General features: G+C 37.4%; 1 protein-coding gene across 2 annotated transcripts in view; it reads right to left on the bottom strand.

The window, feature by feature from the left end:
* The window catches only part of LOC110453380, a 34,624-nt gene that overhangs the window by 15,637 nt on the left and 5,711 nt on the right, over nucleotides 1–13,276 (bottom strand). The window contains exons 2-6 of one of the 2 annotated variants that reach the window (XM_021502297.1): nucleotides 4,008–4,173; nucleotides 2,498–2,797; nucleotides 1,908–2,216; nucleotides 1,300–1,620; nucleotides 874–1,014 (exon numbers count right to left, since the gene is read on the bottom strand). In XM_021502297.1, coding sequence (XP_021357972.1) covers nucleotides 874–1,014; nucleotides 1,300–1,620; nucleotides 1,908–2,216; nucleotides 2,498–2,795 — 1,069 coding nt within the window. In that variant the 5' untranslated portion in view covers nucleotides 2,796–2,797; nucleotides 4,008–4,173. The remainder of the gene's footprint in view (nucleotides 1–873; nucleotides 1,015–1,299; nucleotides 1,621–1,907; nucleotides 2,217–2,497; nucleotides 2,798–4,007; nucleotides 4,174–13,276) is intronic. The other variant, XM_021502296.1, reaches the window with a different exon arrangement.

Genomic DNA, 13,276 nt, shown 5'->3' with positions numbered 1-13,276 from the left:
AAGACATATCTGGAATGTACTATACCAAAGCATATTCAACTTTAAATGTACTCGTCAATAGTTTACGTCATATCATTTCTGATATGTATTTACACATTCGAAACGTTAGAAAGTTTTTAACTTACTGTTAAAAGTTGTTTTTAAAATATGTTCGTCTACTCATCATCTGCATTTTTAATTAATGCAAATATTACTAAGGTAATGTTTGAATGTACTGATTAAAACATGTCAGGAGTCACAAAGTTAACAAGATAACACAATTCACTTGCATTATCTACGTTCTGTACCGTACACTAGTGCATATATCAAATGTATGTGGATTTAAACCGTACACTAGAACTTACATCAACTGTCAGTGATTGTGTACCGTACACTAGAACTTACATCAACTGTCAGTGATTGTGTACCGTACACTACCACACAGTAGTGATGTTGTGTCCGTCCTTGATCTCATCAAAGCAGACATCGCTTAATCAGTTTTCATGAAATATAAAAGCTGTTTACTCATCAATATTCTCAACACGAACAAAACTATTTAATAGTGTTTACTGGATATTGTTGCCTTCCTGTCATTGTATCTTTGTTATTGAAGAGGGATTTTTTTTCTGTATGTGTGCTCCATGGAAGTGTATAATAAATAGTAACTAACATTTGTCTGTGTTATGTTTTAATTGATATTGCATAAATGGGGAACATGGTTTAATTCTAACTTAAAAAATGCTCCAAATCAGCTCTCATTGACGTTACTTATTTTTATTTCTAGATTAATTAATTCCGATAAACTTATAGTGTTAAATTTGTTTTCTCATATATTTTTCGATATGTTCGTTACGTCAATTATATTTCTTTTAAGAATTATAATGGTAATAATACCTGACCAGCCGATCCCTCTAATTCTGCATTTGAGCTGCGGCAACACTGCTTCTATTTGGCTGACCCATTTATTTAGTAATTCTGATTTGTATTCACCATCATAGACGCATTCTATGACGACTGGTTCTTCGCTGGTCACTCCTTAGACATAAGAAATGATAATAATGATAAAATCAAATCTCACATAAATACGACAAAGTCGTCTTCACAAGAATACAAGAGCATCTTCAGTTCAAGTTCCGTGGTGATTATTGATGAACTATTAAACTCGTTGAATGGATACAATGTAAATGTAACAATGATTGAATCAATGTAATCAACAGGTTTTTTTTCTTTGTAATAAGTTCATCATAAAAAGTTAATATGAATGATATATATATAATAATTACATCAAATTAGTTATATTGTTTTATAAAAGATGATTACCTCTTTCCAGTACTCTTATATCAGTTTCTGCCTTCCTAATAATGTGTGAGACGTTTTTATGTGTTTTATAAACAACTTCAAACAGTTTGTCATAACGACCGTAGTCAATGTGTTCCTGTTGCATGAGGTAGTCTATAATTTCGTGGAAGTTTTTTGAAAGTTCTCTCGGAGGCATAAACGCTTTTAGCAATTCTTTAAATTTGTCCCATTTGACTTTTTCTTCAGGACAGATAAAGTCAGATAAATCGTTCACCATGTGTCCATGTCGGATTACAATACGTTCCTTGGTAACCGTGTCTGGGATGTGCTCGTCGATTAGACCTGGAAACAATACGTTAAAAATATGAAAATCAATCAAAAATATTTTTGAAATGAGTATTTGACTTACGTTCAATCTGTTAACACAGTTATCCGCCATCTTCGTATGCAAGATACGACGTGGAACGTCCATGTAGGACAGCTCTATCAATTTCGATTTCTCTCGTTTAATGTTTGCCTATGGAGTGCATAAAGCGTTTGAATGACATTTTTTAAAATACGTTTTAACAATCATTATTTATTAACGTTTGACACTTTTCACAACATTTACAAAAAACTATATCTCTTACTTTTTTCAGGTTCCTCCTTTCTACTTTGTATAGTCAAGGTCACATTTTTACCCCCTTGTCCCTCGCTATTTTCTGCCACACAAGTGTAAACGCCTTCGTCATGTTCCATTTCGGCATTAGTAATAACAAGTGATGGACAAGTTACTGCACCACCAATGTATTTAGCATTGTCGATTGCAATAAATTCTCCTCCTTTCGACCATTTGACAACGGTTGCTGTTGGTTTTGCAATAACATTACATTTCAGAACAGCAACATCTCCTTCTGTTTTTGAGTGAGAGTTTGGGTTCATATTCAGCACAGGAGGACCTAGTGTTAAATTAACTACATGATAAAAACATATCGAAAATCAATTTGTTTTAATTGTCAAAAGATTATTTTTTACATTCTTTTCTCGTCAATCAAATCTAAAATTATTTTTAAAATCCTAGTTCCGTTGTTGTCTATACAAAAAGTATTAAAGGAAATAAATTGTTGTTAAATGACATTGACAGTAAAGAAAATTTTGTAAAATTTAGTCACAATCTTTTAAAGCGTTTTGGTAAATGAGGCGGAACTTTTTAAATGAATCTCAACACGTTAAGTATTACCCCCATTCACTGTGAGCTTAGTTGATGCACTCTGTATTTTCCTGCAACTTGAGACGGTACACGTATATTCGCCTTGGTCATATTTCTTAATGTCGTTGATTACTAAGCTTGGGTCACTCGAGTTTGATCCTCTATATTTGTCAAGACTTCTATCCAGCTGTTCGATACGCCCATCGGGCAAAACCTGTTGCCAGGAAACCGATGTAATGCATGGAAATGCCGAAACAGAACAGTTCAGTGTCACTTGGTCTCCTATTTCAGCTGTATAGCTATTCTTAAGTATTCTTACAGAAGGCATGTCTGAAAATCAAAAACAAATGCTTTTATTCAAAAAACGAAATACTTTTCATAACACATGGAACTCCTACCTTACGACAAGCTTCTAATATGTCTTATATCAGTTTGTATTCGACTTTATATCCATGGCTATATTTGTATACATGCGTCAGACAGATAACATTGATTCACACTCCCTGCTTAAAACCTGTATAAGAAATGTTCATAGTACTTATTATTAAACCAATGCGACCGATAATCTATACGATTTAGCTAGCTCTGTCATGCCATTTCCTTGTGGACACTAACGTCGAGTGTGTTGCAGGGTGGAGTTGTGATGAATAGACAATATCGTAAACGATTATTGATTAAACTTTCCTGTCAATACTAAAATGCTTCACGAAAGAATGTATGCTATGTCCTATATATGACACATGTGATAGCAGCATCTACATGTATAATGAGATTCAGTCCAGTACTATGAACAAATAAAAAGCTTCTTTCTGCTCTGGTATTATTTAAAGACACTCTCAGTCAATGAAGTTTTTCTTAAAGCATAAACAATATATTGCTAGATCAAATTTCATTTCATCAGACTGGTCTCGCTCATGCTCACAAAATACAAGGACAACATAATCAATTTAAAGCTTATATTTTATTTGCTGTATGGGCAATACTGTTTTTTTACCAAGGTACTCCTATCATTAGTTGAGATTTTGCCACAATCATCATTTCTGGGAAAACAGGCTAATCATCAAAAAAGTATGCCAACATCCTTCTCGGGTGGGATTTGTAATTGTTTGGCTGATAGCTTTTTCAAGAACTACATGTTTCCACTTGGCGGTTTGAATATACTTCTGTGTACATTTAGTAGTATCTTTACCAAGTGTTCTGCTCCTTTTTCAAGACAAGAAGAACAATAATCTTTGATAAAGAGATAATTGCCCCCAGACACCAGATAGACACAAAATTATTACTGAAAATACCTGATAATGTTAAACCTACAAAAGATTAAAGACTTGATCTTTCCTCATTGTGACACCTTGGCAACACACTTTTCAGACGAAATGACATTTGTTTATTACAAGTACAACCATGAGGACAAATGTAACATGTTAATGGAATGAATAATCAGATAAAAAATTAATCCACTGGCATATACACTGCCATACAAACAACAGTGCTTGCTGTCAGTGAATCGTCTGGTGTTCATAGCCTTTGAAGATGAACATACCTGTCCTAAGAGGTTTATCCAATTAATAAATCTCAAGAGCTGATGTCCTTCCTCGGCCGGTTAGATACGACCTAGATCTATCGAAGTAAATAGAGAGTATCACACCGTCATCACACACTTGAATAGCAAGGCTTAAGTCGGGAATATCACATGTCTATTATGGGTCCTGTTAACATAAAAAGCATGCAAGAGAAATTAACACAAATACGCAAACAAACAAAACAAAGCATACATTAAGTGACAATTTTGTAACCGATGTCTAATACAGATGTCAGCTCCTGTCAAGCCAATTAGCTGTTCATTGGAGTAATGTCGGTATTTTATTTCCGAAAAATGTTGTAATATATCATATGTCAACTGTCTGTGGATGTGTATCATACACTACTACACACATAAACTGTATGTGGATGTGTACCGTTCACTAGTACATATATGAACTGTCTGTGGATGTGTACCGTACACTACTAAACATATCAACTGTCTGTAGATGTGTACCGTACACTACTACACATATCAACTGTCTGTGGATGTTTACCGTACACTTCTACAAATATCAGCTGTCTGTGGATGTTTACCGTACACTAGTGCATACATGAACTATCTGTGTATGTGTACCGTATATTAGTACATATATCAACCGTCTGTAGATGTGTATCGTACACTACTACACATGTAAACTGTCTAGATGTGTACCGTACACTAGTACATAAATCAACTGTCATTGTGTACCGTACACTACTACACATACCAACTGTCTGTAAGTGTGTAAGGTACACTAGAACATATATCAACTGTCTGGATGTGTACCGTACACTACTACATATATCAACTGTATGTGGATGTGTACCGTACAATATTACCTATATCAAATATCTGTAGATGTGTACCGTGCACTAGTACACACATCAACTGTCTGTGGATCTGTACCATACACTACTACACATATCAACTGTCTGTGGTTGTATACCGTACACTACTATACATATCAACTGTATGTGGATGTGTACCGTACACTAGTACATACATCAAATGTCTGTGGATGTGTACCGTACACTACTACACATATAAACTGTCTGTAGATGTGTACCGTACACTACTACACATATCAACTGTCTGTAAGTGTGTAACGTACACTAGAACATATATCAACTGTCTGTGGATGTGTACCGTACACTACTACATAAATCAACTGTCTGTAGATGTGGTGCGTACACTACTACCTATATCAAATATTTACCCCTGCAGGTAGGGCGTAAGAATTGTACCTGCTGCCCCCAATTGCATGATCGTAAGAGGCGACTAAATTTGGGACCTTATCTCTTCTCTCCTTTCTAAATAACTTTCTTCTTCCTAATGTCTCCCTTGACAATGCCTCACTTTTGGCCATTTGTTGAGCGTTCGCCCCTGTGAGGAAGGCTTTGGGTTCTGTCCCCTGGCCGAGACATACCAAAGTCTTTAAAAATGGTAGTTTCTACTCCTGCTTAACGCTCAGCAAATTAGGAGTGGGACGACTGGTTCGCCCGTTGTCAGTATAATGTGACCGGGTGGGGCGTCCTGCTGGGTGTCTTCGGCAGTATGTTTCAGTGAGGTAGCACTATAAAGTCGGCATCAGTTCCGCGCTATCACAAGGAGACAAACACGAACATATCGCAGCCTCCCAAAATACACACACATACACTACACGCATGCATCTTGCACACAGGGGAGGCCGTCCTTAAATGACCTTAGCTGTTAATAGGACGTTAAACAAAATCAAACAAACAAACAAACAAACAAACTGTAGATGTGTACCGTGCACTAGTACATATATCAAATGTATGTGGCGGTGTACCGTACACTACTACACATATCAACTGTCTGTGGATGCATACCGTGCACTAGTACATATATCAACTGTCTGTGGATTTGAACCGTACACTAGTACACATATCAAATGTCTGTGGATTTGAAACGTACACTAGTACATATATCAAATGTATGTGGATTTAAACGGTACACTAGTACTTATATCAACTGTCAGTGATTGTGTACCGTACACTACTACACATGTCAACAGTCAGTTATTGTGTACTGTACACTACCACACATTAGTGATGTTGTGTCCGTCCTTGCTCTTATCAAAGCAGACATCGCTTAATCAGTTTTCATGAAATATAAAAGCTGTTTACTCATCAATATTCTCAACACGAACAAAACTATTTAATAGTGTTTACTGGAGTGAACAAACTTGTATGGTATAAGCTGTCTAAATTATTTTTAAATTAGATTCGGTCTAATTTAATTTTTAAAAGGCCGACGATGTCTAATGCAGATCTTGTCTACTATGGAAATTGTTGATATTTTGATTATTATTAATAATAATCTTAATATTTTTAATCATTTAAGTGTATAACCAGTATTAATACAACCTGTTTGACACATCATAATTAAATAACACATTCTACTTTCAGTTGATTTATTAGATTTCTTTCCAAATATATAACGAACCTGGTAAATATTGTGAAGTTTATAGTAAATAATTAAACATCAGAATTAAATATGTCGTTCTAATTTGCTTTGTTTTATAATTAGTGTTGTCAACAGTTAGCCGGTTAAACGGTTACTCCTTCGGAAGACCACGAACTGGTTACCACAGTCAATAACAGAATAGTCGGACAATGACTTACCCCATTAGGGAGCCCGATGTTTCTCAGATGTTTTAGCAAGCATGTCTTAAATCGTTTGTCGATCAAATTTTGCTATAAGCAACAATGTAACCGCATATGATTTTGAATACAAATAACTAATTGAATCCCGTCTTACTGCATTCTGTCATGTGTTTCCATACTGAGGTAACATGCAACTGTTTCCTGCGTTAAGCTTGGAATGCACGAGTAAACTATCATGCTAATTGATTAATACATGCATGTTTGTTGTTTAAATACGTTTAAAATAGAACATTTTCTAAACATATAATGCGTTTCTTGTTGTTTATTATTTGATTACAAAATTGACGGATTAACCGGTTACTCGTTCGGAAGATTTTTCGAGTAACCGATCACCAAAAAATCATTAGTTTGATAACCCTATTTATTATATTGTCACAATCTAAATTAAAACCTTAGATGTAACACTTATAATACGTATACAGAATTCTCTCAAAAGGGGTAAAGAATCGACTTCAATGAAGTAAATAGTAGAAAAGTAAACATTAAAAGTAACTGTCCCTTGCTACTTTGCGTTGTTTATCTGTCCCAAATTTCATCTTTAAATCTGTTTACATCACAAACTACAAATCGGTTCAAATAATATCAGATTTTTTTTAAATGCCGATCCTATCTGATCGACGTTGACTCACATCAGCCGTCACGGCAACTACTTTAGTAAACAGCACCTGCCAGGATAAAATGTCTCTTTACTAAAGCAGTTGTTTTGTCACGCATTCGTGGAAACCCATATCAGCCCATATCAGGCTTTTGACACAATTAAAATTCCTTGCCGATAACACGTGATTGTAACACAGTACAAATGTGCCCGTCTGCTCACGTATAAGGGTGCATGGCTTCCACTTGATCCTTAAACAAATGATGTGCTATACAACATGGTCTTGTCTGGTCGCAGGAGTCAAACAGCGACAGGCTATTTTCATGTCATGTCAGATATTTCTCGAAATAGTATTGATAAGTTAATACCACTATGTTATTCAATACATTCCTTATAAATTTAGATCGGACAATATATATAGCCGTTGTCTAAATTAAATATCTGAAACACGTGAAGAACTCAAATAAGTGATATTGAAGTATGAACTATAGATGAAAGTTAGGTTAGCCAAACCTTCCTTATCGGGGTATTGATTGGTTGTTGGGTTTAACATCCTCAAAACAGCTAATTAAGATCAATAACGGACTGGGGTCTAGATATACAGCATGGAAGAGAGTAGGGAAGTGAACAAAATTGACCGTAAGTGTGGCAATGGGAGCATCGGCTCAAATTCGGTTTCTTCTCGATGTCTTCAAAGTATAAGACACTGAACACAAAACCCTAGATTCTGAATTGGAAACCACTAATCGTCTTTTACATGTACGAAATACAGAGGGATACAGAGTGAAACATTCAAGATTGTAAAAGAGCAGGAATGGTTTCGAATTATATCTATAAATTATGTTACGACGATGGCTTTGGGAAAATATGTTTTAATAAAAATATTGTCTGGGTTATCGGATGGTCGAAATGATGACACAAAGATGCTTGATGTTGTTCTAATGGATTATTTTGAAATTGGGAATTTCACAGATTTTTAAGTACAATATAACACAGGTTGTTTTTACAGATAGTACATATGCATTTCCTAGAGGAGTACACCGGTAGTCCGAGCGGAACCTCTCGAGTCGGAGACCTGACTCTGCCGAATCTTTTTTCTAACTATTTATACTTCAACTTATACCTTTGATAGGTGTCCACGTTGCTTGGTGTAACAAGTGTCATTAATTATAAAATATCACATAAATCAGTACCATTGTAAGATGTCAGTTAGCTTAAAGCTTATACATCAGTGCTATATGTTCTTATTCAAAGTTACCTGTGCAGGTATTTATGTCAATAGCTTAAGGTCAGCAAGAAGATAATTAGTTCTGTTAGTATTTGTCTCTATATCTCATCAACCGTAATGATTATATAAACATTTGAAAAATAAAAAAGTGTATTATTGCTTCAATTGGTAGCAACGCAGCTGCAACAGAGGTTAAGGATCACTGACAACTGTACAGCGTGAGGATGGATTACGGTCTCCCTTCTACAGGCATTTAAATTCAGAGAATCTGAGTAAGCCGCTAAATAGACTGATGATTATATATGTTCATTTACACATATCGTCTTTTTCTGTTTTGTTTAATCAGGAAGTATATTAATTACTGAACAGAACAGGCCTCTCCTAATCTGAGCAAGGATAACTAAAGGAGCTACTCACCAGTAGTTTTGTATAGAAATTAGATATCAATTGCTTGCCTGCATAAGAAATTACGACTGAAGGGCCTTTACATTCTAAACATACCGAATCTTGTCCCTATATTGAGTTTGATTTGAAAAAACAAGAGGCCCAGAGGGCCTGTATCGCTCACCTGGAAATGTTTATAAAATTAAAGTTGAAATAGCCAGACATGTTGCTGTACATGTATTACATGGTTAGTCAGGGGTTATGTTTATATGCAATTTGACAAATCCTGTCATTCCTACAAGAAAGAGAGGATTTTAAACCTATTTTTCTATTTTCCCTATTTGGCCCGCCCCTCTGCCCCAGGGGGTTGAAACCCAGAGTTTATACAAAATAAGTTCCCCATCACCAGAGGAGGCTTCATCCCAAATTTGGACAAAATCCCGTCATTCTACAAAAGAAGAAGTATCTTTAATAATTTGTTCTATTTCCCCTATCGGGCCAGTCCCACTGCCTCCAGGGGGACCACACTCGCTGTTTAAACAAAACTGTGTCCCCTTGGCCCAAGTATGCTCCAGACTAAATCAGGATCAAATCCCTTAACCCAAACGGTAGAATAAGGCTTTTATAGGTTTTTACCTCTATTTCAGTTATTTGGCTCCGCCTCTCTACCCCCACCCACCATTTATACAAAATTGTGTCCCGTTGGCCTACGGAGGATTCAGACTTATTTAGGATAAAATTCCTTATTCAATACGGTAGAAGAAGTTATTTGAAGGTTTTACCTCTATTTCCGTTGTTTGGCCTCTCTGCCTCCAGGGGGCCACATCCAGCGTTTATACAAAATTGAGTCCCCTTGGCCTAAGGATGCTTGAGACCAAAATTGGTCAAAATATACTCGGCCGTTCAGGACAAGTAGCATTTTAAAGGAAAAGTTGACGGACGGACGACGGACGCTGCGTTATTCGGACCAGGTGAGCTAAAATTGATTTCTCTCAAAGTGCCTATATTGCTCACCTGGATATTTAAGCAATCATGGGAAGGGGCCAGACTCCAAGTCCAAACCTTGTAGCGTATCTGTATTGGATTTGTCATGCCAAGCAATGTAATGTATGGCTATTTGGTGGGGATCTCAACTGTTTCCAAGCTGTGACTATGAAACTAAGTCCCTATGGTTGTGGCCATACCCATAGGGCAATTATAATATCATGACTCCAGACGTCTCTTTATGCCCAGCATTTGTATGTATAGTTTTGGGTTGGAATCTCAACAGTTTCAAGGTTATGGCCCAGGGGTTAAGTTTGCAAGGGTGGGGCAGACCCAAGTGTCAATTATAATATCATGACAGCATTTGTCTCTTTATGCCCAACAGCTGTATATATAGTTTTGGGTTGGGGATCTTAACAGCCTCGAACCAGGGGTTAATTATCTTCAAGAGTGGGGCAGACCCCAGAGCCATCCTAGAAGCTTGGTATGGTTTGGTTTAGTATTGTTTAACGTCCTATCAACAGCTATGGTCATTCAATGATGCATGTGTGTAGTGTATGCGTGTGTGTTTTGGGAGGCTGCGATATATATGTTCGTATTCGTCTCCTTGAGACATACCAGAGTCTGTAAAAACGGTAGTTTCTACTCCTGCCTAACGCTCAGCAATTAAGTAATATACCTTTCTCATTTGCGGGTAGACCTAGCACGGAGCGTGGAGACAGAGACACAGACGAGCAAATACAGGGGTCATTTCAAAAATAATTTTATATGGAACGTAGCGTATAGGATATGGCAGAGTGTGTAGACGCACATGTAAGTGACTACAGGTAAGCGAACAGGTAAGAAATTATGTAACCGGTAACCACAGTCGTTGTAGTCTTTTGCGTGGCTCAATGCGACAGGTATGTGACCGTGGTAATTGATATTTCATTATCTCCTTTAAGGATCTCAACCGGGACGTCTGTTGCATTTTTCTGACGCTGATTGAGTTAAAAGAAATTTCCCGAGCCAACATAATCAGTTGGAAGAAGGTTGTTTTTACCAGATTGACAGGGATCACATTTACAGATTACATTTACTAACCAAAACCTTCTTAGTACACAATATTTCCTTTGTTTAACGCTTACATGGTGTCTTTTTATAATAGCGTTAAGCTGATGGTACTTGTTCCACACATTTTCGTTACTTCATTCATTTGCATTTGTGTATAGAGATTTATGTATAATCATTTTATGCTATACTTAGAAGACTGTTCTAGGGGATATTTCAGGGAGTGAATTTTCGGATTTCTATACTACTGCAATCAACTCTGGCATGCACCGAGTATTTAATTTCAGTATAAACCGTAATTAAAAAAAAAACTCTTCTGAAAAAAATACCAGCAAGGTGAGATCAGCCAAGATAAGTTTATCAGTAGTACATGTAATGAAAATCCGGTGATGTTACTGCAGGTAAGGAGCAGTAAAATATCGTTGTCTAGTGTTTTGTCGCAAGCAGCGGACAGGGACCTTAACACAGATAAAATGAAAATAATTTTGAGATGGTCCCCGATTTTGCTACTTTCAGTGTCCGCCCCTGGCTCTGTGGTAGGTCTGACTCAAAATGAGAAATGTCTAATGGGACGACTGGTTTGCCTGTTCTCATTAAAATATGACTGGATGGGGTGTCCTACTGGTTATGTGTCCTACACGCATACACTACACGCATGTATCTTGCACATAGGGCAGGTCGTCCTAAAATGACCAAAGCTGTTGATAGGACCTTAAACAATACTAAACCAAACCAAACCTAGTGATGTTTCCCTTCCAAGCAAATATGGTTGATATCCTTTCCTTGGTTCTGAATCCAGAGACGAAGTCGTTTAGATCAGTGTAGCAAAAATATCCTTTTTGGCCCCGCCCGTCAGCCCCTTGGAGCCCCACTATTTTCCCCTGCAGGTAGGGCGTAAGAATTGTACCTGCTGCCCCCAATTGCATAATCGTAAGAGGCGACTAAATTTGGGACCTTATCTCTTCTCTCCTTTCTAAATAACGACTGGTTCGCCCGTTGTCAGTATAATGTGACCGGGTGGGGCGTCCTGCTGGGTGTCTTCGGCAGCATGTCTCAGTGAGGTAGCACTATAAAGTCGGCATCAGTTCCGCGCTATCACAAGGAGACAAACACGAACATATCGCAGCCTCCCAAAATACACACACATACACTACACGCATGCATCTTGCACACAGGGGAGGCCGTCATTAAATGACCTTAGCTGTTAATAGGACGTTAAACAAAATCAAACAAACAAACAAAGCCCCACTATTTGTAAGTATGATCGATATTCAGCGCAACGTTCTACAGAGGAGGTTGTGTATAGCAATATAGCCAAATTGCCCCCTTTTGATCCCGCCCCCAGCCACCTTGGGGGTCGCACCCACCATTTGTACAATTATGAATCCCCACTACCTAGGGATGCTTCAAGTCAAATTTAGTTAAATTTCAATCAGTGGTTAAAAAGTTGTTGACGTAAGGACGACGACAGGAATTTTTTAAGTTCTTTACAGGTTTCAGTTCATACCTAGATCTATAACAATTTAATTCAACAAGATTTGGATTTGTTGACAAATTTATTGATGAATTATATTTCGAGTTACAGAATGTGAACAAAAATAAATACCTCGGTCTGATCCATGAGACCAGACCAATAACACTAATTAAGGCAAAAATTGTAATCAGATCCTTGAAACCAGACCAGGAAATACTATATACATGTAATAGTATGCCCTTTCAAAACATGTCCCACTATACACTACACTCAATCATTGGCAATATTTCCTTCAACCTTTAAATTTACGTATGGAAGACAGAATGAGAATGGATTAATGCCATGTATGCAGAAGGCATACCCGGTCAATTGCATTAATATTGTAGTGACCCCAAATACTGGTGTGAAGACTCGTAAAGCTTTACCGTGAACAAACCTCAATGAAAGTCTGCAGGAAGTGATTGACATAAACTTTGACAGGACCCTGCAGGTAGGGCGTAAGAATTGTACCTGCTGCCCCCAATTGCATGATCGTAAGAGGCGACTAAATTTGGGACCTTATCTCTTCTCTCCTTTCTAAATAACTTTCTTCTTCCTAATGTCTCCCTTGACAATGCCTCACTTTTGGCCATTTGTTGAGCGTTCGCCCCTGTGAGGAAGGCTTTGGGTTCTGTCCCCTGGCCGAGACATACCAAAGTCTTTAAAAATGGCAGTTTCTACTCCTGCTTAACGCTCAGCAAATTAGGAGTGGGACGACTGGTTCGCCCGTTGTCAGTATAATGTGACCGGGTGGGGCGTCCTGCTGGGTGTCTTCGGCAGTATGTTTCAGTGAGGTAGCACTATAAA

The sequence above is a fragment of the Mizuhopecten yessoensis genome, unplaced genomic scaffold, assembly GCF_002113885.1.
Source record: "Mizuhopecten yessoensis strain PY_sf001 unplaced genomic scaffold, ASM211388v2 scaffold7283, whole genome shotgun sequence".
Lineage (NCBI taxonomy): Eukaryota > Metazoa > Mollusca > Bivalvia > Pectinida > Pectinidae > Mizuhopecten > Mizuhopecten yessoensis.
The sequence above is the reverse complement of the archived record's forward strand: the minus strand, read 5'-3'. Positions and strand labels throughout refer to the sequence as shown.